This window comes from Orycteropus afer, unplaced genomic scaffold, assembly GCF_000298275.1.
Source record: "Orycteropus afer afer isolate SDZICR_OR568_19922 unplaced genomic scaffold, OryAfe1.0 scaffold00215, whole genome shotgun sequence".
NCBI lineage: Eukaryota > Metazoa > Chordata > Mammalia > Tubulidentata > Orycteropodidae > Orycteropus > Orycteropus afer.
The window spans coordinates 1,907,737-1,935,308 of record NW_006921802.1 but is presented as its reverse complement, the minus strand read 5'-3'; the positions used below and the strand labels follow the sequence as shown (position 1 = coordinate 1,935,308).

Genomic DNA, 27,572 nt, shown 5'->3' with positions numbered 1-27,572 from the left:
ACAAAGAAAACAAAAATCCTCACAACTGGACCTATAAGCAGCATCATGATAAATGGAGAAAAGATTGAAGTTGTCAAAGACTTCACATTGCTTAATTCTACAATCTACGCCAATGGAAGCAGCAGACAGGACATCAGATGACATATAGCACTGGAAAAATAGTCTGCAAAGGACCTCTTTCAATGCTGAATAGCAAAGATGTCTCCTCAAAGACTAAGGAAATTAACCAAACATGCAATCAAGGTGTATTGATTATTACTGGTGATTTGGATGCAAAAGTTGGAAACAAAGAATCACTTGTAGTTGGAAAATAAAGCGACAGAAATGACATCGGATGTCACATAATAGAATTTTGTAAGACCAGTGACTTACTAGGAGCTCTGGTGGCATAGTGCTTAAGGTATTTGACTGCTATCCAGAAGGCTGGCAGTTCAAACCCACCAGCCACTTGGAAGGAAGATGGGGCAATCCTCAGAAGAAAGCCACTCCTCAGAAGAAAGATTGGGCAATCCACTTCTGTAGAGATACCACCTCAGAAACCCAAGGAGGGGTTGCAGTGAGTCAGGATTGACTTGACAGCAGTGAGTTTGGTTTGGTTTTAGTTTAATGCCTTACTCATTGTAAATACCTTTTTTCAACAACATACGTGGTGGCTATACACATAGACTTCACCAGATGGAATACTTCACCAGATGGAATATACAGGAACCAGATTGGCTACTGTGGAAAGAGGTGATGGAGAAGCTCAATATCTTCAGCCAAAATAAGATCAGGAACTGATTGTGGAACAGACCATCAACTGTTCATATGCAAGTTCAAGTTGAAGCTGAAGACAATTCAAACAAGTCCACAAGAGCCAACATATGGCCTTGATTATATCCCAACTGAATTTGGAGACCATTTGAAGAATAAATTTGATGTGTTGAACACTCGTGACTGAAAACCAGATGAATTATGGGATGACGTCAAGAATGTCATCCATGAAAAAAGCAAAACATCATTAAAAAGACAGGAAAGGAAGAAAAGACCAAAATGGATGTCAGAAGAAACTTAAATTTGCTCTTGAGTGGAGAGTAGCTAAAGCAAATGGAAGAAATGACAAAATAAAAAAGCTGAGCAAAGATTTCTAAGAGCAGTTCAAGAAGACAAAGTCAATTATTATAACGAGATGGCATCTACAGTGCAACTATTGGTCTCTCCTTGTCCAGAACAAAGAATAATGAAGAAAATAAAATACTCATGGAAACAATTAGTACAAGGGGCTAGTGGACCATGTGAACCTCAGTCTTCTTAGGCCACTTCTTCTTTGACCAGAACTAAATGATGCCGAGCTACCACTGCCAAACACTCTGCAAGGGATCACAAAAAGAGATTCTGGATACAGTGGGAGAAAAATGTGGAAGAAAACTCAACATCATAAAGCAAAACAAACAAACAAACAACAAAAAAAAACTGGCTTACTGGACTGAAAGAGCTGGTAGAACCCCTGAGACTATGACCTTTAATCAACCTCAAGCCTGGAACTGAACACATCCCCATGTCTCAACTTTCAGCCAAATACTAGAGAGGCCTATGAGGTGAACAATAACACCAGCGAGGTATGCACTCCTTAACACAATCAACCATAAAAGACACAAAGGACAGCCTTTGCTCAGGGATACACTCAGAAGACATGAATGGATATGAAAGAAAAACAAAGGGAAATGGTAACCACGGGGAAGAAATGAGAAGAGTGCTTTTACATTGTAAGGATTTAAATCAATGTCACAAAACAAAATGTGTGCATAGTGCCTAAGGCATTTGACTGCTAACCAGAGGCTGGTGGTTCAAACCCACCAGCCACTCCTTGGAAGGAAGACTGGGCAATCTACTTTCATAGAGATATCACCTCGGAAGGAAGGTTGGGCAATCCTACTTCCGTAGTGATACTGCCTCGGAAACCCAAGGAGGGGTCGCTATGAGTCGGGTTTGACTCGACGGCACATAACAACAACAACAACATCACTTTGGAAACCAAAGGAGGGATCACTATGAGTCGTAACCAACCCAACAGCAGTGAGTTTTTTTTTTTTTTTTTGTTATGATTGAATGGAAACCCAACTTGCTCTGTAAAATTCAAGCCAAATCATAATAAAAAAAAAGTTTTGAAATTTTTTAAAATAAGGCTTTCAAATAATAATAAAAAGAGAAAGGATTAAGAGAGCAAGTTTACCATCAATATTGAGACCGAAAAAGGGACTAGAAAGTCCACACTGAAAGAAGGGTATCTGTTCTTCCCTAATCAGCCTAACCATCATCTTCCCCTACTTCTCTATCCCCCATCCCCCAAAGTAATATTCAACTTTTAGCTTTCAATTGAATTAGAGAGCAAATTGTTTTCCTATTCCTAACTTCACGTATTATAAATTGGTAGGTAGAAGTTTATCACTAGGCAAGCGTCATGTAAAATCTATTTCCTCTACATAAAAAATGTAAACACTTAACATTTAGTAGCATCTTCAGATGATGATTCAGCCATAAAAGTGAAGAGCAGACACCGTGGGTGGTGGGTGCAGACTAGCTGGCAGTACTTGGCACTTGGTGTAAAAACAGTAGTTATGTCTCCTCCTTGAAAGTAGGTGTCTTTGAACAGTTCAGTTACACATCCTGTGATACAATACACGACACATGTTATTTTGGGTTCCAGTGGACACATATGTAATTAGGTAATAATCTTACAAAGACAAGGCAAGTTGGACTACTTAACAGGAAATATGCCTGAACTTGAAAATTAGGGAAATCAACACTTTTAAATTATTGCATTATAAGCAAGATTTGTAGAATTATTAAAAGCTTAAAATATTTTATATTTTATACTTTTAAAATAAAGAATGAGAAATAAATGAACAAAAATAATATAGAAACCTAGCTGCAATGTGAATGAAATGGGCTTTTAAATGACATCTAGAAACTAATCTCCATTAGTAACATTTTTTCTATGATTAAGTTGTATAAAACTGACTTAGAATCAAATTCCTAGAAGACATTCCAACTAAAGATGAATACTACCCATAGAAGTCTACTAATAGACATAAAGAACTTATCAGGAAACTTTTAGCAAATTATTATTATTATTTATAACATAAAACTACAAGTTTGATGTGGAAAGTTTATCCTTCTCTTTCTTTCTAGGAGGAGATAAATCTGTATGTTCTTATGTGTCATTGGTGATAGAGATTGGGCCTCTAGGTGGGTATTTCTTTTGCCAATAAAGCAAAATTGGACAGTTCTTCTTTTTTCTCCAATAACAAGTTATGTACCTCTCTCATCATTCCTCATTATTTTCCTCTTTTGTCCCTCATTCCTCCTCCATGGAGCACTGGAAATGAGATGAGATAGGCAAACACTGACTTAAAGTGGCAAGTGTGGACAGAAGAACTATAAACCAGTTGGCACCAAGAACCTGGTCGAAGGAGAGAAGATACTTTCCACAAAGCTCTACCATTCCAAGCAGGCCCTCTTCTGCAGAGAGGAGAGCCCAGGGCAAGACCACAGGTCGGTGTGATGCCCATCACCACCAGAGCTCTAAATAAATGCAGGTGTAAGCTGAATTCTTTCCTCACCCTCCCTAGCTCTTTGACAAATCCAGGAACTTCTGCTGGTGTGGCAAGTTCCCATGAATGGAGATTCTATTTTCACCTTGAAATATTCCCATTAACCATGGAAATTATTAATCTAGTAAATTAAGTGATAAAAAAAGGGGGGGGCTGATTTTCTTAAAATATGAAAAAAAAAAAAAAAAGCATGGCCATCAAGTAGATTCTGACTCATAGTGACCTACATTGGGATATATCCCATTCTGATCATATTATTTAATTTCACAGGACTGATTTTCAAAATCCAAATAAGCTTCTTAGCACCAGTAAAAAATGGTTATTATTATTATTATTATTTTTTTTTTTTTTTTACCAAATGCAAGTGTCTGTTTGTATATATTGACTTTGTATCCAGACTTTATGGTTATTTAACTTATTAGCTCAAACAATATACATGCTGATTACTTTGGATTTTTCTACGAACACATCATGCAATCTGTGAATAATAAGCGTTTATTTTTTTCTGTCTTTACTTTTTGTTTCTTTTTCTTCCCCTTCTTCACAGGATAGGACCTTGAGTACAATGTGGAATAGAAGTAGTGGTGCATACTCTTGTTTTATGTCCCATTCCTATGGGAAAGCTTACTAATCCACTGTTAAGTAGCATATTTCTTCAAGATTATTTTGTGTTCTTGTTTGTTTTTATAATAACTGTTAACAGATGAAGGAATTTCCCTTCTGTCATGAGTGTGCCAAGAGTTTTTATTATGAATGGATTTTTATCAAATATTTTTTTATGCATCTATTAATTATCAAATATTAAGCCAACTTTTCATCCTGAGATAAAACCCAACTTTGTAGCAATATAACCATCTTTTTTTGTTGTTGTTTTTTAATATTCTGCTGAATTAAATTTGATAATACTTTCTTTATGATAAAGATTTGTGGGGTTTTTTTTTCTTCCCCCCCTTTCTTGTAATATGCCTGTCATGTTTTGATAATCAAAGTTGCACTGACTTTATAAAATGGGTTGGACGCCCTGGGCAGTACAAATGGTTAACTCACTCAGCTGCTATCCTGAGGGTTGGAGATTCGAGTCTACCCAGAGGCTCCTCAGAAGAAAAGCCTGAAGATGTATTTCTGAAAAACCAGCCATTGAAAACCCTATGGAGCATTGTTCTGTTCTGATACACATGGATCACATGATTTCAGATTAACTCAACAGCAGCTAATAAGGAAAACTAATGTGCATTGAATTGACTATTTTATGGAAAACTGATTAATCAGTAAAGAAAATCAGGTCTTCTACTTTTTAATATTTCCCTCAAATATCATTTAATTATATCATATAGATCTGGATATAGCCTTCTATTTTGAATAATTCCTTCACCTCATTTTCATTTCGAAAAGTCTTGGAGTCTTAAGAAAATAAATAAAACTATTTTAATTCCTTGTCTGGTAGTGATAGATGGAATTTTCCCACATATATGGAAACCATAGTGGGATTTTCCTGTCTGGATTTATATCCTTTTGTTTTTTAAATCTATAAGTCAGGCAACAAAGCTATTTCCAGTTATACTTACGATAAAACTCTACTTACCATTAGAAACTGAAGCAGCTAAAATGAAATACACCACTTGACATAATAAAATCATCCTAACAAAAGAAAAATGTAACATCTTTTTACAATTTAAAATATGAATTCATAATTAATTTACTGGCATTAGGAATGACAAGAAATAGTGAAGTAGTGAAGTCATTAATGAAGAACCAGGGCTTCTATTATAATACATGTATCACAGGGTTCCTGTTATAATCATTCCAAAATCCTAGAACATTCCTCAGCATTGTTGTGTAGTGTACAACATTTTCGTAATTTTATAGAACCTAGATCTAACAGGGACCTAGAGAGGGGAGTCATTAATAGTTCTCTATCTTTCTTCTCTTCATCTCTCTGCCTCCAGCTCACTATTAATCAGATACTTCTCATTACTATCATCTAATCCCGCTCCCCATGCCAATTTTTCTTTGTCTTTCCTTCCAATGTATTTTCTTTCTTACCATCTTTGAAGTCTCTCTATACAGCTATCAGAGAACTGTGGACAATTTTTCTATTTACAAAGTTTTCTATTTTTTAAAAAAATATGAGTATAAATTAATTGGTCATCTTTGTCACCTGTAAGTGTACTTATCTCCACTAAGTGTAGAACTGACTGCTTTATGAAAAACTGACTAATCAGTAAATCAGTAAGACCAACTAAGACTTCTGATATTTAATATTATTCTTGAATATATATTTAAATTTATTGAATACTTGTTATTATATAAAAGCTGCACTCTTCTTTCATTCTGCATCTCCTTTCCAATCAATATAGGTATTAATAAAAAAACCTCTAAAATATTAAATCTGAGAAATGAAAAAAATTCTCTTGTATTAGTTAACACTAGCAAGTAAAATTAAAAGAGAAACAAGTAACAACAACCACAAAAACCAAAATAAAAAAAAGCACTTTGAGAGAAACCTTAAACAATAATTTTGAAACCATACCTGAAAATAATTTGTTTCAGTATTTGCAGCTGGAATTCTTAATGAGGACGATTTTCTTCTTCCAAAATGGCCTTCATCCTCCTCTAAATGAGCTTGGATAATGATCTCTTAACGTTAATATTTACTTTTTTTGGTTCCCAATGTTATGTAACAATATGCCAGTATGCTTTTTCACAGCATGTGTGAGAAATTCCTTAAATAATCTGCACATCAAAATCATACATTAAGAGGGTTGTTTTTTCAATACATATTTACTTAGTGGTTTTGTTTTATTTTATTGTGTGTTCATACAAGGACACAAACAGCCAGTGATCTTGAATTTATCTGTGTGCCTTAACAGTTGGGCAAACTCACATTTAGCATTCCTGGTAGCAGAAATCGCACTTAACAACACTTTCATCAATTGTTAATCATTAATCCTAGCCTGAATAAAGTCTCAGAGTCTGAAAATTAAACAAGGGGAGTTGAATGGATTTATTGATGCACAGTATTTCAGAGGAAAGAACCTTCAGCTGTCGTGGTTTGGAGAGCCAGATGGAAAGTAAAGACAGACCACAAGAGCCCTATTCTTCTCCATTCATAGAGGAATGTTACCTCCTCAGAGACCCATGCAGATATGGTTAGTTCTAAACAGCCAAGGCTTTTTTTTTATTCTACTTTTGCAAACTGAAACCATAAATAAAAATTTTTATAATGGAAACATAAGCAGCAGGGAGGGATCTCATAATATGCTTTAGATCTCAATGCACTGAGACAAAAATAGAGAGCTAGGAAGTGCCACCTCTAGCTATTAATTGACAATGGAATGTCAATTAATAACAATGAAAAACAGTAAGTCAATTCCCTGAAGGATAGAGGACCTTGTCCTGGAGAATGCTTTCCTGTGAGAAGATTTTCTCAGGTATATTGAGAGGAAAACACGTGAAATATTTTTCTGGGTTTCACCTACTTATATTTCTGTTAAAAATCTGCCAACTGACCTTGAAAGGCTAATTAATGCTCCATGAAATGCATGATACTACATGTCCTCTGGAACCCATGTCAAATAAGGCACTTGACTGCTAACCAGAAGGCTGGTGGTTCAAATCCCCACTCCCCGGAAGGAAGGTTGGGCAATCTACTTCCTTAGTCATACTACCTCAGAAACCCAAGGAGGGGTCACTATGAGTCAGACCTGACTCAATGGTAGCAGATTACTAGTAATGTAATTGAGCAGAGGAGTCCCTGTGTAGTATAAACTATTAATCAACTTGACTGATAATCAAAATGTTGGAAGTTCGAGTCTACCCAGAGACATCTCAGAAGAAAGGACTGGTGATCTACTTCAACAAAAATCAGCCATTGAAAATATTATGGAGCACAATTCTACTCTGACACACATGCAATCACTGTGAGTCAGAATTAACTCATTAGTAACTAGTTTAATTTAGCAGAAAACCATTTGCTGCACTGTAAACCAGCTACCTATGAGTCTCTGACCCAGTTGCTTTATTTCTAGGTTTCAGACTATGCATTTATAAAGGTACATAATAACTAGCTCTAAGGATTTTTACGCAGTCCCCACTAAACATAAAAACAATTAATTAATTAATTTTAAAAATGCCTTTTAATATTTCTGATTTAAGGAAATTTTAAGGAAAGATAATTTTATGGTTTATAGAAGGTATACTTTTTGAAAGCAAAGCAAACTATAATCTTAGGTTTATAAATAGAACAATAATTTTTAAAAATTAATAATTCAGAATATCAGGAAAGGAATGAAATTTCAAGTTTGCCCTAGTTAGAAATTTTGCTGAAGTTATATGTGCCAAAAGAAATATTGTACTTTATTCTAGGTAAATTTGTTAATGTAAGTGTTATCTGTGAACCTAGAAAATGTCAGCAGTTGACTTTCAGTATTTTCAATCTTTGTGGACGCTGGAAGCCACTATTATTTAGTATCTATCATAAGTACATTTCCACACACTTCTATCTAAATGTTTTCTGAAGGTATAAGATACATATTCCCTAGTGGCCAAATGCCTAAATTAAGACTCGAAATTACAAACACTGGGCTGCACTTTAAAAATTCCTCCAGAAAGGGAACTATGAGGGGAAAGAAAAACCCACTCAAGAAGACCATGAGAGAACCATTAGCAAAATAAAGGCAAATTTGAAGCTTGTAAACTGATTGGAAAGCTTAGGGAAAGAAGAGGGAAGCCAGTGATTTCTTCCTTCAAGAAAATGTGAAGGGGGATTTGAGCTTATAAGAGGTCATTATGTAAAGTTCTAAGGAACTATTGTGATGTTTTATCTGGAAGCGATTATTCAGATATTTTTATTTGATCTATTGCCGATGTACTATGACCTATCTTGGCATGAACCGTTCTTTGTTGCTGTCTTGAGTTTCCCATTTAAAATTAAGTACATTCCAGCTAAACAAAGAGCACATATTTATGATGCAATGTCTTTTATGAAGTCTAAATACAGAATGGCAAATTAATGCCAAGAAAGATTTTCCTGGAAAACTGATAGGTGAGATTATATAAGGTCCGTACATTCTTGTATTGTTTGTTCCATGAAACCTCATCTTTATCCTGAAGAAAATAATGAGAACTCTCAAGGCCTATTGAGAGAAACAGAAAGACTCTAAATGAGAGAAATGCTTCACTGGAAAGCCAAATAATTTTTTCCAATTAATTTTTAGCCAATTAGGAAGACCATTAAAGCCTTTGAATAATATAAAGATTCCAAATATGCATGTCTATTTAAGGAAAAGTGGAGTAAGAATCTATTTCATGGAATCTTTGAAAGTAAATAGATCTTCCTTTCAAATTTCATGTTGGGTATTCTACCAGCTCTTCAACTAATGCCATTCTAATTTAGAATTCTGGTGTTGACTATGTTTTATCTCAAGGTAAAGGTTTTTTGTTTGTTTGTTTGTTTTTTATACGAGTGAAATGAAATGTTTGCGAAGCTTGACAAGAATGAGGATTCACTAGATAAAATTTTAGGAAGAATTCAGAAGTGCTCTACAGAGGCCTATGTGCAAGTCAGAAGTTAGGTTCATTGAGAGATACGTTAGACACGTTGTTGCTAAACTTGTCTGGCGTAGTGTCAAGGAAGACCTTCTAGGCACACTGCTAATTGATATCCTCTTCTCACTTTCAGCCACATCAATTTTCCTATCTCTTAGAGCTATTTTCTCTCTCAGCAAGAATTGCTTTGAGAAAAGGCATGTGCCACTTTTCTTGCTGCCCCTGAAATAGATGGCTCCTTTTCTTTATAAGGTTATTTTTTAACTTTTTATTATGATTGGGGTGCAATTTTACAAAGCATATTCATTTTCCATTCAATAATTCATACACATTTTGTTTTGCAACACTAATCACAATCCCTACAATGTAACAGCTCTCCCTCCACCTCCTCCTTGTGGTTACCCCTTCTTTTGTGCCCTTCTTCCCTATGTGTTCTTGCTTACCTAGATTTCTCCCTGCACAAATGCTGCCCTTTTGATTTCCCATGGTTGACTGTTCTGAGTGTATCTTCTTAATGTAGTTGTTCAGCTCATAGTCCTGTCTATTGTTTAGCTCAGAGCTAACCCACAAGACTGGGTTCAATTCCATGCCCAAAGGGTATCCCAGGGCCATAGTTTCACAAATTTTACCAGCCTCTATCCAACCAATAATCCTGGTCTTCTTTGTGTTTTTTAATTTTGCTCCACATTTTTTACTTCTACTCTACCAGGATCTCCAATTTTGATCTTTTGCCAACTGGTTGGCATTGGTAGTCAGGCACCACTAGTTCTGGCCTCAGAGTTGGGTAGGCTGAGGTTCCTGTGGTCCATTGGTCCATTGGACTAATTGTTTCCATAGTTCTTTGATATATACTGACCTTAGATAATTTTTTTTTTTTTCAATCTCAGCACCATTAACATTTTGTTCTAGATAACTCTTTAATGTATGGGGATGTCCTAGGCGTTTTCAAGTATTTAGTAGCATCCTGGCCTCTACCCACTTGCGATGTAGTGAATTGCATAACATGGCTTTTCTAGCCATAGTCTTTGTAACTCCCACCGGAGTACTGGGTGGGACCATGTAAATATCTGTCAATTTGTCTGGGCAGCTGGTAGTAATTTCTCCCTATAAGACTGACAATTAACTCTGTGTTGGAATTTGCCATGAGTAACTGAGTAGCTTCTTTTAAACTCCTAATTGTTAAAGTCATCCACCTGGAGTATTTTTATTGGTGCAGAATGAAGTAATCTGCTGAGAAAGTTCACTCTCCTTCAGGTGTTTAAAATTCTGATGTTGGAATTGGTTACTTTTGCCACTCTGCCAGGATTAAAATGAGCCCTCTTAGAGGCAGAGGGGGAATCTCACTGCCAGATGAGACAGACACCTGGATGAGAGAGATGCCTGGCTGAGAGAGATGCCCACCTGAGAGAATAATGCAGCTGAGAGATGGCAGCATTGGAAGCAAGAGGCAAGAGGCAGAGCGGCAAAAGTTCCTGGCCTACAGAGGCAGAGGCCAGGCCAAGAGGCCAAGGGCCAAAGAGGCATGTCTAAGTGTGCAGCAGAGAGGAGACTATCCTGATTGAAGAACTGTAACCTGATCATGTTCCTGAACTTGAATTATAGCCTGTTGCTTTCCTAATAAACTCCATAATCTGTGAGTTCTGTGTGACCACTACAGCAAATTGTCAAACCCTACAAAGAAGCAGTGGGTGCCATGGGAGGGACAGTTGGTATCAAGGTTGGTAAGAGGGCTGGAGCGTGACAGCATGTCTGCCCTCATAGGAATAGGTCTTGGGCTCCTGATGGTGATTCTGTCTTACTCTTGTGTGCTTAGAGGAGGTCAAAAGATGCTTCCTCCTTGTAACTTTAACACCACTAGACGCCAGTAGTACCTTCCCCCTATTTGTGACAATGAAAAATAATATCTCTAGACACTACCAAATGTCCCCTGGGTTGGTAGTTAAATTGGGTGAGTGGCCAAGTCAATTCCAATCCCTAGAAACCCTATATATGTCAGAGGAGAATAGGACCATGCTCTGTAGGGTTTTCAATGGCTGATTTTTTGGAAGAAGATTACTTGGTCTTTCTTCTGAAACAATTCTGGGTAGATATGAACCACCAACCTTTGGGTTAACTCTCGAGTGCAAAAACTGCACCACCCATAGACTCTAGGGTGGTTATTTGGGGGGCAAAATCACTACCTGTTGAGGAAGACTGCCTTAGCTAATGAGGAAAATAACAAATAATAGTTATAAATTCTCCTATCATCTTTTATCTTTCTTGTAGTATGAGATAGCATAACATGGGCCAAAAGGTAGTAAACTGAGATTTGAATGCAAAGCTTGAGTCTCAGCTCTGTCCTTGCCAATGATCCCAAACTAGTAAGTTTAGCTTGTTGAACTTCCATTGACTCATCTTTATAATAATTATAAAAAAAGGTATTTATTAATTAGACATTTACTGAATGCACACTTGCATTTATGTGTCTACAAAATGAAACAGAGCTCTCCTTTGGGGTTGCTTGCAGTTTAGTGGAGTAGATAGACATAAACAACTAAAATAAAATAACTTTAGAGATTTCTGACACCTCAGTTTGTAAAGAATGAGACAGATGGATGTGCCCTTGGCTAACCTTGTATTAGATGTGTGTACATGTGCTGTACATACCATGTACATATCATAAGTATGCATATATTTATCACACAGCAAGAGCAGTGCTAGCCTGGGTTGCAACTTCCACTTCTCTTTCTTACTGATGACCCGTGACTTCCTGGTGTGTCTCTTCCTTGTGAGGGTGAAGTTAATCTAACTTCTCACTTTCTTAGCCTCTTACACTTATCTCAGGTACATGAGACTGTTACATGTGAAAGACTCCTCTACTCACCACTATATATGAAGACATGGTGAGTAATAACTATTCCACTGGTAATAACTAAAGTAATAACTTATACTTTTGGAGAATTCAAAACTCTCCTTCCAGTTTTGCCCAAAGTAGGTCACTCTCTGACAAACAAAAGCCCAAGTGTTTACTCTGCAAGCAATCCAAAGTCCTATTCAATTACCCTTTAGAATTATCAACACTATAAACTGAGATCCACCACTCATCTGTCAGTTTGTTGTACTGTGGTGGCTTGTGGGCTGCTGTAAGGCTCAAGACTATGCCACTAGTATTTCAAATGCCAGCAGGGTCACACATGGTGGAGAGATTTCAGTAGAGCTTCCAAACAAGACAGACTCAGAAGGAAGGGGCCACCCAATTCTCAAAGAATTGGCCAGTGAAAACCTTATTAATAGCACTGAAACACTGTCTGATTTATTACTGGAAAACTTTATGAATAGCCCTGAAACATGGTCTGATATTGTGCCGGAAGATGAGCCCATCAGGTCAGAAGGTACTCAAAATACAACTGAGGAAGAGCTATATCCTAAGAGTAGAGCAGACCTTAATGATGTGGATGGAGTAAAGCTTGCAGGACCTCCATTTGTTGATGTGGCATGACTCAAAATGGAAAGAAACAGCTGTAAACATCCATTAATAATCAGAACATGGAATGTACAAAATATGAAGCTAGGAAAACTGGAGTTGTCAAAAATGAAGTGGAATGCATAAAGCTGAATATCTTAGGCATCAATTAGCTGAAATGGACTGATTTGGGCCATTTTGAATCAGACAATCATAGATCTACTATGTCAGGAATGACAAATTGAAGAATGATGTGGCATTCATTGTCACAAAGAATGTTTCATGCTCTATTCCGAAGTACAATAGTGTCAGTAATAGGATAATATCCATACACCTACAAGTAAGACCAGTTAATACTACTATTATTCAAATTTATGCACAAATCCCCAAAGTCAAAGATGAGAAAACTGAACATTTTTACCAACTTTTGCAGCCTGAGATTGACAAAACATGCAATCAAGATGTGTTGATTATCACTGGTGATTGGAAAACAAAAGTTAGAAACAAAGAAGAATCACTGGTAGCTGGAAAATATGGCCTTGGTGATATAAACGACACTGGAGATTGCATGATAGAATTTTGCAAGACCAACGACTTATTCATTGCAAAAACCTTTTTTCAATCACTCAAATGACAGCTATACATGGGGACTTCACAAGATGAAGTACAGAGGAAGCAGATTGACTACATCTGTGGAAAGAGGCAATGGAGAAGCTCAATATTTTCAGCCAAAATGAGTCCAGGAGCTGACATCAGTTGCTCATATACAAGATCAAGTTGAAGGGGAAAACAATTTAAAAAAATCCATGAGAGCCAAAATATGACTTTGGTTACATCCCTCCTGAATTTAGAGACCATCTAAAGAATAGATTTGATACATTGAACACCAATGACCGAAAACCAGAGGAATTGTGGGATGACATCAAGAACATCATCCGTGAAGAAAGCAAAAGGTCATTAAAAAGACAGGAAAGGAAGAAAAGACAAAAATGGATGTCAGAAGAAAAACTGAAACTTGCCCTTGAACAGAGAGTAGCTAAAGCATATGGAGCAAATGACAAAATAAAAGAGCTGAACAGAAGATTTAAAAGAGTAGCTTGAGAAGACAAAATCAATTATTGTAATGAAATGTGCAAAGACCTGGAGTTAGCAAACAAAAAGGGAAGAACATGGTCAGTACTTTTCAAGCTGAAAAAACTGAGGAAAAAATTTAAGCCTCCAGTTGCAATATTGAAGGATTCTATGGGCAACATGGTGAATGATGGAAGGAATACAGAGTCAAAAGAACATCAGAAGAAGATGGAAGGAATACACAGTCACTGTACCAAAAAGAATGGGTCAATGTTTATCCATTTCAGGAGGTGGCATATGATAAAGAGCCAATGATATTAAAGGAAGAAGTCAAAGCTGCACTGAAGGAATTGACAAAGAACAAGGCTCCAGGAATTGACGGAATACCCACTGAGAAGTTTCAACAAATGGATGCTACTCTGGAGACACTCACTTGTCTAAGCCAAGAAATTTGGAAGAAAGCTACCTGGCCAACTTACTGGAAGAGATCTAAATTTGTACCCATCCCAAAAAGAGGTGATCCCACAGAATGTGGAAGTTATAAACAATATCATTAATATCACAGGCAAGTAAAATCTTACTAAAGACAATTCAAAAATGGTGGCAGCAGTATATTGACACAAAATTTCCAGAAACACAAGTTGGATTCAGAAGAGGACGTGGAACAAGGGATATCCTAGCTGATATCAGATGGATCTTGGCTGAAAGCAAATACCAGAAAGATGTTTACTTATGTTTTATTGACATATGCAAAAGCCTTTGATTGTGTGGATCATAGCATATTATAGATAACATTGAGAAGAATGGGAATTCCAGAACACTTGATTGTGCTTATCAGGAACCTGTACATAGACCAGGAGGCTGGACAGAACAAGGGGATACTGCATGGTTTAAAATCAGAAAGGGAGTGCGTCAGGGTTGCATCCTTTCATCATACTTATTCAAAACCTATATGCTGAGCAAATAGTCAGAGAAGCTGGATTATATGAAGAAGAATGTGGCATCAGGAATAATCATTAACAGTGTGTAATATGTAGATGACACAACTTTGCTTGCTGAAAGTGAGGATACTTGAAGCACTTACTGATGAAGATTAAAGACTACAGTCTGCAGTATGAATTACTTCTCAACATGAAGAAAATGAAAAGCCTCACAGCTGGACCAATAAGCAGCATCACAATAAACAGAAAAAGGATTGAAGTTGTTAGAAATTTCGTATTACTTCTTTCCAAAATGAACACCAAAGGGAGCAGCAGTCAAGACATCAGATGGTGTACTGCCCTTGGCAGATCTGCTGCAAAAGACCTCTTTCAAGTGCTGAAGAGCAAAGATGCCTCAATGAAGACTAAGGTATGCCTAACGTAAGCCACGGTATTTTCAATCGCCTCATATGTGTGTGAGAGCTGGACAATGAACAAGGAAGACCAAAGAAGAGTTGATGCTTTTGAATTGTGGTGTTGGCAAAGAATATTGAAAGTACCATGGACTGCCAGAATAACTAACAAATATGTCCTGGAAGAAGTACAGCCAGCATGCTTCTTGGAAGTGAGAATGGTCAGACGTTGTCTCATCTACTTTGCTCATGTTGTCAGAAAGAACCATTCCTTGGAGAAAGATATCATGCTTGGTAAAGTGGAGGTCAGTGAAGAAGGAGAAGACCCTCAATGAGATGGATTGACACAGTGACTGCAATGATGGGCTCAGGTATAGCAAGGGCTGGGAAGCTGGCACAGGAACAGGCAGTGTTTCGTTCTGTTGTACAGAGGGTTGCTATGAGTCAGAGCCAACTGGACGGCACCTAGCAACAACAACATAAACTGAGATAGAGTGTCATTACAAACCACTTTTCTTCCTTTTAATTTAAAAGAACATCCACAAGATAGTGAACAAAATACTATCTTCAATTCCTTTAGTGCAAGCAAAGGTAAAAGTTGAAGGTTTGGTTTGGTTTTGATTTTATCAATACAACCAGACTTTATGAAAAGCCCCTTATTTCTAGAGTAAACTCTTAATTATTTAGTTTTCTAATGAATTACTCCAGCCCCCTGGTTTTCCTTCAGCTCCTTCTATGTTTAGTTCTTTTAACCTTTTTGTGTGTCTCAGTATGGAAGAAAAACTCAACATCCTTTAGAAAATTATACTTTTCTATTTTTGTATTTCAGGAGCTCTGGTAGCGTAGTGCCTAAGGCACTTGACGGCTAACCAGAAGGCTGGCAGTTCAAACCCACCAGTCACTCCTTGGAAGGAAGGTTGGGCAATCTACTTCTGTGGTGATACAGCCTCCGAAACCCAAGGAGGGGTCTCTATGAGTCGAGTCTGACTCGACGGCACATAACAACAACAGCAACAATGTTTTTGTATTCAACTTAAGTAATATTTTGCAAATTATCAGATTTCTGTAATTGTTAGTAAGCTTCAGTGCACTGAGCCAAGCTACCTGGTATTAGTTGTGGTAACCAATGGCAAGTTTGGCATTTGTGTTGCATAAGAGTTTTATTGCCCAATCCACAGCTATCTCCTATTACCTTGAATTTACAATACAATTTTATTAAATACTTCATACCTAACAACACTTCTTGAATTATTCTTGCAGAACCCAGTAACCACTGAATCCCAAGCACTACTTCCCTTTACAAAGCAGATGTCTGGCCCTCTGCAAAGCCCATGAAATGAACCTGTCACAGGCAGCTACAACCAGACAATTGCGGCCCACAAGTTTTCCCTGTACACTCCACCTGGAGCTTTGTGTAGGTGCTCTGATAACAGAGAAGGAAGGCTGCAATGAAAAGATACACTATTATCTCAGAGTCAAGTAACTTTTATCTTCCTTGTAAAAGTGTATTTACATATGCTTCTTCCCTTCCACTTAGTAGTACTGAACCCAGGTTTACCGGTTGTGTCACCCTAAGTTCTGGCAGGCAATAGTAGTATTTAATGACCAGGGAAGTGAGGAAGAGGGAAGCAATTATTATCTTCAAAACAATATTCAGTTCCAGCGGCAGCAGCAAGGTTAGAATGTTCCCAGGCACCATGGTAGACTTTGAAGTCACTCATCCTCAGCTGTGCTTCACAGCCAGAGGAAAACATTCTTCTACTCATGTTCTGTTGCCATTTTATTTCATAACAAATAATTGTGGAGAGAGTCTTCAGTTGTTATTTCCCATTATTAGTTCTCAGTTATTGAATGCTGAAAGCACATCTGGCACATTGACCACAGCAGCTATGTATACGTTGTCTCATATTAGCTTTATGACAAGGATGTGAGGTAGACATCACTCTCCACATTTTTCACATGAAGACACCAAGCCTCAGTACTTGAATTGAACTCAGGTTTGAAAAACTAGTGCTACCAAGTGGGCGCTTCACCACCACCACCACTACACAACCTCTTCATGCTGGTGACTTCATCATAGAGTGTCCACCACCGTCTTGTGTTTTTTCTAAAATCCAGTCCACATACTCAGCCACTTTGGTGTAGACACCTGGTTGTTCCCTGCGGGCACAGCCTTCACCCCAACTGGTGATGCCCACCAAATGCCACTTTCCTTCATGTTTACAGACTAAGGGACCACCTGAATCTCCCTGTATCACAGTGAGTGAAAAAATAAAATGATGAAAAGTTATGACAGATGTGATTCAAATGAATAGTTATTAAGTGATTGACTGTAAAAATCTGTTCACTCTCTCTCCCTCATGCACATCACTCATATTCACTCAATCACCGCTGTGGAGTCAGATCCAATTCATAGTGACCCCTCCTTGGGTTTCTGAGACAATATCTCTGTGGAAATAGATTGCCCAATCTTCCTTCCAAGGAGTGGCTGGTGGGTTTGAACTACCAGCCTTCTGGTTAGCAGTCAAATGCCTTAAGCCCTACACCACCAGAGCTCCTTCTCATACACATACATACATATAATTTCTTAAAATTCTACAGGTAACCTGAGCCTCAACTAGCTATTGGATGTGATGGAAACAATCTGATTCAGTGGTATAAATTTTCATTTTATGTTTACTCCCTCTTCTATTCTAAAGTAAATTCAATAAAGAAATTTTGACACCTTCATCCCAGTGTCAAGGAAATCTAATATTTTTATATTTTAGTACCATTACAGTGTGTACAATTGTCCCTCCTTACATGCAGCATGCCTTCACAGATATTATGGCATACATACATATTCCATTTGTTAAAGGTTATTTATGAAATTGTCCGATAATTTTGGCTCTGAATTACTTTACAACTATAATGAAACATATTATTAGAAAACTTATTTTGAGGTGACTATTCTAAAAAAACCTATTATGTGTATTTTTCATAATTGAATACATTACCTTACAAGCATCGGTTCCCCCTTCCTTATAGCCAGCACAGATCATTTGTTTGGTTATTTCATAATCTCTGTATCTTGTCTGGCATTCCTCATTTGTTACCAAAGGAATATTTGCCTTTTGCAGAGTACTTTGGATTTTACCTATGAAATGAAAATCATACAACTTCAAAGGAAGGAAATAACAGTAAATATGGAAATAAGAATCAAAATTTAAAGCAACAATGGCCTTTCCATTAAGGTCCTATCTTTGTATAAAAAGAAATAGTGAACACTGAGAGGGTAGACTTACACACACACACACACACACATACACACTCACCCACAAGAGAGAGAAAGCCATATATTGTCGTCTGTTGCACTATTAGGACTAGGCCAGCATCCCAGGATGATAAGATTTTTTCTTTGATATTCTCTTCTATCCTCTAGTCTCAATATAAGTCCCTCAGAAATTCCTTCTCATATTTATTACCTATAATTATAAAGGCTGGAGGTTTTCACCTTTTAGGGGGATTTCTGGTGGCATAGTGTCTAAGACATTTGACTGCTAACCAGGAGGCTGGAGATTCAAACTCACCATCCACTCTTCAGAAGGAAGGTTGAGCAATCTACTTCTGTAGTGATACTGCCTCAGAAACCCAAGGAGGGGTCACCATGAGTTGGAGCCAACTCGATGGCAGTGAGTTTAGTTTTTGAGATATTCAAAATAATAATTTAAAAATATATTACTTCTGAAAAGTCCTGAAACCTCTGTCAAAGAGGAGTGTTCTTCAAGGAATAAAAGTGAATGTTGTTCATGAAGAACTATTTATTGACAAATAATTTACTGATCACCAGTGTCCAGGTAGTCCTTGGTTTTATGTTGGGAGTTTACTCTGTTTTTTAAAATTACTTTTAATTTCTTCCTGTCTCAAAGCACTAGTCAAAAATTTGAAAAATCTGGAACTTCCTGTAAGATGGAGAAATAGACAGACAAGTGACACAGACCCTCTTCAACAAAGAAAAGAAAAACCAATAGACAGAGATACAGAAGATAATCCTGGAGCCCCAAGTTTTGAAAGGAAGTATACAGAAATGGATTAGGCACCAAGTAGTGGAAAAATCTGAACAAAAACAGGACCTAAGAATAAGTCAAAATGACCAAAACCAAAGACAATAAGACTAAGAACCTTGGCTCTGTTTGCCAAGGTTGTTAGGGACATATGAGAGGCTGACAACAGAAAAGGAGACAGGTGGTAAGTACATAAGTGCTGTCAACTAGTGAATAGAGGATCACAGCACAGTATCCTGCTTGCACAGATAACATACAAACAAAATAAAGAAAACAAAAATTGTGGGCAAGTCATTCCAGCATACAATCACCAATTAAATATAAACACAGAAACGTCACAATGCTTTGGAGACAACAGAACATCACAGTCCACACAAAGAAGCAAGATAAACTAGGAGAAACAAAGGACTGGGATGCAGACCCAAAACACATCCCTGAGGAAGATGCAGCATTGGAAATCTCTGATAAGAAATTCAAAATAATTACATTTAGGTATCTTCAACTAATTGAGAGACAGATCAAGGAAAACACAGATAAAATCCTAGAACAATTTCAAAAGACAATACAAGAACAAAACGACAAAATAAATGAAAAATTTGAAATGATACAAAATCTACACACAGAAATCAAGTAGATTAATACTAAATTTTCAGAAATAGATAAGACATTGAATGGGCAAAGGAACAGAATTGAATCAATGGAAGATAGAATTAGGGAGATTAAAGGCAAATACCTTAACACTTCTTTGAAAATGGATAAATCAGAAAAAATATTAAAACAAACTGAAGAAAGCGTAAGATTCATCAAAAGGAATACCTACATGTAATTGGAATTACAGAACAGGAAGACACAAGTAAAACCACAGAGAAATTTGTCAAAGATTTGTTGGAAGAGAATTTTCCTGGTATGATGAAAGATGAAAATATATCCATTCAGGAAATCCAACAAACCCCAAACAGGATAGACTCCAAAAGAAAATCACCCAGACATATCATCATCAAACTTATCAAAACCAAAGACAAAGAAAAAATCATGAGGGCAGCAGAGGAAAAATGAAAAGTTACCTACAAGGGGCAACCAAAAAGACTAAGCTCAGATTTCTCAAAAGAAACCATGCAGTCAAGAAGACAATTGGATGGGTATATATAAAACACTGACAGAGAAATATTTCCAACAAAGAATTATGTATCCAGCAAAATAGTCCCTCAAATACAATGGTGAAATTAGGACATTTCCAGAGAGACAGAAATTAAAGGAATTTGTTAAATTAAGGGAATTTGTTAAAACCCAAAATTTGTCCTTTGGACAGAGAAGCAACAACAACCAACAAAAACTGACCATTAACACACATGATCATATAATACACATGATCATATAACCCAGAAACCAAACCAGCTATGGAAGTATCCAAAGTGAATGAGCCTATGAGATTGTAAACAGGGAACCAGAGACATCGATTGACAAATGAGGACATCTACAAACCAAAAAGAGGGAATAAACTGTGTCATTACAGAACTTCTAGATGGTAAGGAAGTGAAGACAACTACAATATAGAACAGACTGTTCTAAACTTGGGAAGAAACCTATAAATCACAGGGTAACCTCAAAGAAAAATAATAAACTTTCACATCAAAAAAAAAAAAAAAAAAAGACCAGCATAAATATTCAGCAAGTACTAAAACAATGGCAATGAAGGAAGTGATAACACGATTCATAAACAAAATGAGCTCAGCATAGAAAACTTTATGGAACAAAGAAATTGACACCATGAAAAAGCATAAAACAAAAATGACAGCAACAAATTCATATTTGCTGATAATTACATATCTGTCTAGGGGCTTATCTCTAAGATTTATAGAAAACTTCAATGCCTCAAGACCAAGGGAATTAGCAATCCAATTGAAAAATGGGCAGAAGACATGAATAGAGACTTCACCAAGGAAGATATTCCGGTGGCCAGCTAATACATGAAGAGATGTTCATAACGTTGGCCATCAGAGAGATGTAAATCAAAACAACAATGAGATACTATCTCATCCCAGCACTGATGGCAAGGTTCAACAAGACAGAAGACAATAAATTGGCAGGGATGTGGAGAAGTTGGGACTCTCATACACTGCTGGTGGGACTGTGAAGTGATGCAACCACTGTGGAAAGTAATATGGTGATTCCTTAGAAAGCTGCAATTGGAGATACCATTTGACCCAGCAGTCCTGTTACTAAGTATTTATCCAAGAGAGGTGAGAGCCAGGATAGGAACAGATATATGCACACTCATGTTCATCACAACACTATTTACAATAGCAAAAAGATGGAAACAACCTACATGCCCTCAGCAGAAGAGTGGATGACCAAACTATGGTATATACACAAAATGGAATTCTATGCAGCCCTAAAGAATAATATAGAGTCTGCACCTGAATAATATGGATGAACTTGGAGGACATTACGCTGAGTGAAATAACTCAATCACAGAAGGATAAATATAGTATTAGTTTGTTGTTGTGGAGGGTCAAGGAAAGGTATGGAGGGAAACTTTCTTTGTTGGCTGCCAGGGGTAGGAGGGGAGGGAAAGCTGCAAAAAAAAAAAAAAAAAAAAAAAAAAATCATTGATCCATGTCATTTTAGTTTTGTGTATTTCACTGTACATAAATTATATTTCAATAAAATGCATTAAAAAATTGGAAAAATCTGAATTAGTTGGATAGGGACTCAACCAGGAAAAATGGAAAGAGCTTGGCAAGAAATCTACTTGTGTAAAGAATAATACAAATATTATTATCTATTGTGTCTATCAGGAATATAATTTTGGAAAGGAAAAATGGTCTGTTTCTTGAAAAGTTCAATGGTAATTGAAATATTCAAATATCTATTAGTAGGAGTCCTTAGCCTAGAGCTTATACAAAGAATTCACAAAGTCAATCAACCTAGATCTAAAGAAAAACACATCTTTATTTTCATCAATATGCACCTAAAGTCTAACACTTCCTTCAACTATGAAAGTAGGCAATAAACTACAGTAGTATTGTCAGTACCTATGACTTTGCCATTAATAGAGATCACAGATATTTTCATCTCATATTACAGTTGTGATATCATTTATACTCACCACCATTTCAAACTCAATGTAGTTATTAGAATACCTGTTAGAATTTGCTTTTTAATATACTAATAAAGAAGCACATATACTACAATATCATATATTTTAAGTATTTTTATAACTGCATTCTATTTAACGGATTTTCTTTATAATTCTATTTATTATATGTGTTTAAAATAATTATGTGAGAAGTGGTTCATAACTTTCATTAGATTGCCAAAAGGTGTATAAAGATTAGGAATTAGTCATTAAGGAAGACAATGTACCTGCCTATACTCCTGGTTATTAATATCAAATGAGAACAATACTATTGCAAGATGGAAACACCACCAATATTGTGAACATAATTAGCTTGAGTGCACTATATAGGCCCTATATGGACCCAGTTCTTATGTGAATCAAAGTAAATGAATTAAGATACTTAAAAGATTACCTTATACATTTTTCCAGATCCAGGAAAAAATATATCTTCTCAAGCATCACTCAATAAATATTTGGAAATGTATATATTGCAAGATCAAGAATTTGGATACAATTTTAAACAAAGGCTGATTAAAATGATGCTGTCCATGTATTTAGCATGTAAGACCTGCTTTAGGACCAACATTTAAAAATGCCAAACAGGAAAAAAATTGCTAATCAAGAATTATATATCCAACAAAACTGTCCCTCAAATTCGATGATGAAATTAGGACCTTTGTGAACAAACAGAAATTAAGGGAATTTGTGAAAAATAGACCAACTGTACAAGAAATGCTAACGGGAATCCTTCCAAGAGAAAACCAACTATGGAAGAAAGCAACCTAAGATTAAGATGTGAAAACACCACCCAGAAACTAACCTAGGAAAAGAATTCTCAAATCTAAAATAAGCTTACAAAATGGAGGGTAGAGACACAGAGGAGTAAATCTGTAACTTATTTCAACTATAAAACAAAAAGAGAGAATAAGTGGTATAATTTTAAAGTTCTTTATAGAGAAGTCAGGATGATGTCAATATTTAACAGAATGTTCTAAACTTAGGGAGATAAGAATTTGTTTATAACAATAATGAATAAAAGGGAAAGAAAACTTGACAGCAAAATGAATGCAGCACAGAAAAAAATATCTGGAACAAAGAAACCATCAGCACCACCACAAAAAACACAAAAGAATGACAGCAGTAAATTCATATCTATCATTAATTACACTAGATGAGAATGGATTAAATTCACCAGTCAAGGGAAAGGGAGTAGCAAATTGGATAAGAAACCAAGACCCATCAATAGGCTGCCTACAAGAGACTCACCTTATACACAAAGAAAATATAAATTAAAAATCAAGGGATGGAAAAAGCATGTCAAACTAATGGTAACCAAAAAGAGCAAGAGGGGCAATATTAATTTCTGATAAAATAGATTTCAAGGCAAAATTCAGCATATGGGACAACAAAAGGCATTACATATATGATGTTAAAAGGATCAACAGAGCAAGAGGACATAACACAAATATCTCTGCACCTAATGAAAAACCTCCAAAATACATAAAGGAAACATTAACTGCATTGAAAGGAGAAATAGACAATACTACAGTAGTAAGAGGAGACTTTAACACATCACTTTTGATGAAGGACAGAACAACTAAAAAAAAGACACAGATCTCAACAACACCATCAACCAACTTGACCACATAGACATATACAGAAATATAAACAAAAAACATAGTACATATTCCTTTCCAGTGTACATAGATCATTCTGCAGAATAGACCATATATTAGGCCCCAAATCAAGCCTCAACAAATTTAAAAATACAAAATTTTACAAAGCATCTTGTCAGTTCAAATTACTACAAAATTAGAAATCAACAATAGGAAGATCAGGAGGAAAATTTCAAATACATTAAAAACTAAATAACACACTGCTCAAAAACCATTAGTTAACAGAAGAAATAAAGTGTAAAATAAAAAAATTTCTAGAAACAAATGAGAATGAAAACACAAAATACCAAAAGCTTAGGGATATAGTGAAAGTAGTACTAAGAGGTCAATTTATAGCAATTGATGCACACACCAAAGAAGAAGAAAGAACAAAAATCAACACCTTAATCCAACAACTCCAAAAATTAGAAAAAGGGCAACAAAAGAATCCTCCAGTCTCCAGAAGAAAGGAAATAGGAAAGAATAGAGCAGAAATAAACAAAACAGAAACATAATAGAAAAAATCAACAACACTAGAAACTGGTTCTTCAAGAAGATTAACAAAATCTACAAACCACTAGCAAATTTAAGGAAAAGAAAGAGAAGATGAAAATAACTTGAATAATAAATGAAATGGGTAACATCACAACAAAACCAACTGAAATTTTAAAAAAATGTTAATAACAGAATACGATGAAAAAATCTACTCCAACAAATTCAGAAACCTAGAAGAAATGGATTAATTTCTAGAAACACAAGACCTACCTAAATTATCAGAGACTAAGGTAGACAATTTGAACAGACCCAAAACAAAAGAAGAAACTGAGGAAGTCATAAACTCCCACTCCACCCTTCACACATACAAAATCCCATCCCAGATGGCTTCAGTGAAGAATTCCATCAAAGGTTCTGAAAAGAGGTGACACTCACCCTACCTACTCAAGCTGTTCCAGAACATAGGAATGGATGGCATACTCCCTGAGAATATATACAACACAAGCATAACCAATTCAACAAACTAGAGAACCAAAAAAAAAAAAAAAAAAACTCACTCCTCACTGCCATTGAGTCAGATCCAACTCATAGTGACCACTCCTTGGGTTTCTTGAAGCAGTATCACTATGGAAGTAGATTGCCCAATCTTCCTTCTGAGGAGTGGCTGGTGCAGCCAGAATGCTCCTTGGAAGCAAGAATGGCCAGACTTCATCTCACCTACTTTGGTCATGTTGTAAGAAGTAATTATTCCCTGGAGAAGGAGACCATGCTTGGTAAGGTGGAGGGTAGACGAAGGAGGAGAAGACCCTCAACAAAATGGATTAACACAGTGGGTACAACAACAGGATCAAATATAGCAAAGATAGTGGCCCTGGCATGGGGCTGGGCAGTGTTTCATTCTGCTGTGTATAGGGTCACTATGCATTAGAGATGACTCGATGGCACTTAACAACAACAACAACACTGCCATTGAGTTGATTCTGACTCATAGCACCCCGTTTGGGTTTCTGAGGAGGTAAATCTTTATGGAAGTAGATTGCTCAGTCTTCCTTCCATGAAATGGCTAGTTGCTGTGAACTACCAACCTTCTGGTTAGCAGTCAAATGCCTTACGCACTACGCCACCAGAGCTCCTTCACCATTTACAATAGCTACCAAAAAGATAAAATACTTCAGCATAAATCTTACCAGGGACACAAAAGACCTATACAAAGAAAACCACAGATCACTACTACAAGAAACTAAAAGACGTAATAAATGGAAGAACATACCATGCTCATGGATAGGAATATTGAACATTGTGAAAATATTAATACTACCCAAAGCAATCTATACATTCAGTACAATCTTGATCCAAATTCCATCAACATTATTTAAGAACATGGAAAAACCAATCACTAATTTCATATGAAGAGAAAAGTGCTCTCAGACAAGAAAGCAATACTGAAGAAGAAGAACTATGTAAGAGGTCTCATGTTCCCCAATCTCAAAACCTACTATATCTCAACAGTAATGAAAACAGCCTATTATTAGTATAGTGGCAGACACATAGACCAGTAGAATTGAACTGAAAGCCCAGAAATAAATTCATCTACTTATGGACAGCTGATCTTTGACAAAGAGGCAAAATCCATTAAAGGGCACAAGATAGTATCTTTAACAAATGTTGTTGGTGAAACTGTATATCCTTTTGAAGGAAAATGAAGCAAGATCTATACCTCACACCATACACAAAAACTAACTATAAATGGACCAAAGACTTAAATGTAAAAAAATGAAAAACAGTATGGCAATTCCTTAAAAAATCCAGCAGTTATCCATTCCACCATCAATGGGCACTTAGGTTGTTTCCATTTCTTTGCCATTCTGAATAGTGCTGCAAAGAACATGGGAGAGCATGTATCTATTCATGTCCTGGCTCTCACTTATTTCGGATGAGATGAGAAGAACTAGATGGCGCCTGGCTACCAATGCCAAGCACTCGGAAAGAGATCAAAATCGGAGATCTTATATAGAGTGGGAAAAAAGTGTGGAACAAAACTAAAAATCATAAAATAAAATACCAGGTTTACTAGTCTGAAAGAGATTATGGTCCTGAGTCATACTTCAGGCCTGGAATTAAACTCACTCCCAGGGGCTTAACTCTCAGACAAACAATAGACAGTCCTATGAGATAAACACCTACACCTGGGAACTGCACTCCTTAGAAAAAAAAATCAACCATCAGAGATCAGAAAGGCAGCATTTCACAGGGAGAAAGGTAGGAAGACAGGAATATATAGGGAAGTAGGACCCAGGGAAAGGGTAATCACAGGGAGAAAATGGGAGGTAAGATGTTAGTTACACTGAGGGGTATGTAACCAGTGTCACAAAACAAAATGTGTATGAACTGTTGAATGTAAAATGAATCTGCTTTGTAAATCACAACAAAAAGTTAAAAAAAGAAAGCAAATGCCAGACCTTTTTCCTTAGTGAAGCCCCAACCAGTGATCCAACAGTTTGTATAAACTATATTTGTATCATCTTCAAAAGGCAGGCATATTGGATTTTGGAATTCTGAAAGGCAATTTTAATTAGAGTTTAATTAGCTAAATTGTGGGTATTGGTTTAAAAATACATTATTTCCTCACCCCAGATTTTTCTTCTGGTACTACCAAGAATAATCCTCTCCTCCTCAACTTTTAAGGTCAATGATTCACGATTTGTGACCAACAGAGCTCAATTGCACTTGACATTTTGGGCTTAATTTTTTCTGAGTTAAATAAAAATCCCAGAACCCAAATTTATTGCAAAAATCATTGCCACATTATTGTTTCTTGACTCTTATTCAGGATATGATATTCTTAATAATAACAGCAATCTATACTCCTGTAGGCACTATATTAAGTGCTTTATTTTGTTAACTGACTAAGCCATTATAACAAAACGATGGAGTAATTATCATCACCATATTACAGATGAGGAAATTATAGTTGCAAAGAGCAGAAGTAACTTGCCAGGGTTACATAATAATTAATGGACACAAGGCAGATTCACTTTCTGTGGAGCTGTGTGCTTCTCTAATCGTGATGCTATTGTATTCCCAGAGATTTTTTCTGCACCAGTCTCTTGGCTACTTTACCTTCCTCTTTATCTAATGTTCTTAAGCCCAAAGCAGTGGCGATTCTGCTGATCTTGTCCAAGAAAGTCCAGTGCTTCCCAGATGGCAAATGTTTCCTGCGCCTATTATTTTAGCAATGTATATATAGAGAGTTGTATTCCTATCTGAAGGAA

The 27,572-nt window shown here is 36.4% G+C and overlaps 2 protein-coding genes across 2 annotated transcripts in view; both read right to left on the bottom strand.

Moving 5' to 3' along the window:
- F11 (coagulation factor XI) overlaps positions 1-5,230 on the bottom strand; it is a 46,537-nt gene extending 41,307 nt beyond the window's left edge. Inside the window, exons 1-2 of the mRNA XM_042781991.1 lie at positions 5,176-5,230; positions 2,485-2,646 (exon numbers count right to left, since the gene is read on the bottom strand). Coding sequence (XP_042637925.1) covers positions 2,485-2,646; positions 5,176-5,230 — 217 coding nt within the window. The remainder of the gene's footprint in view (positions 1-2,484; positions 2,647-5,175) is intronic.
- Positions 5,231-17,043: 11,813 nt separating this feature from the next.
- Positions 17,044-27,572, bottom strand: part of KLKB1 (kallikrein B1) — a 29,583-nt gene continuing 19,054 nt past the window's right edge. Inside the window, exons 12-14 of the mRNA XM_007948391.2 lie at positions 26,760-26,855; positions 17,983-18,122; positions 17,044-17,235 (exon numbers count right to left, since the gene is read on the bottom strand). Coding sequence (XP_007946582.1) covers positions 17,044-17,235; positions 17,983-18,122; positions 26,760-26,855 — 428 coding nt within the window. The remainder of the gene's footprint in view (positions 17,236-17,982; positions 18,123-26,759; positions 26,856-27,572) is intronic.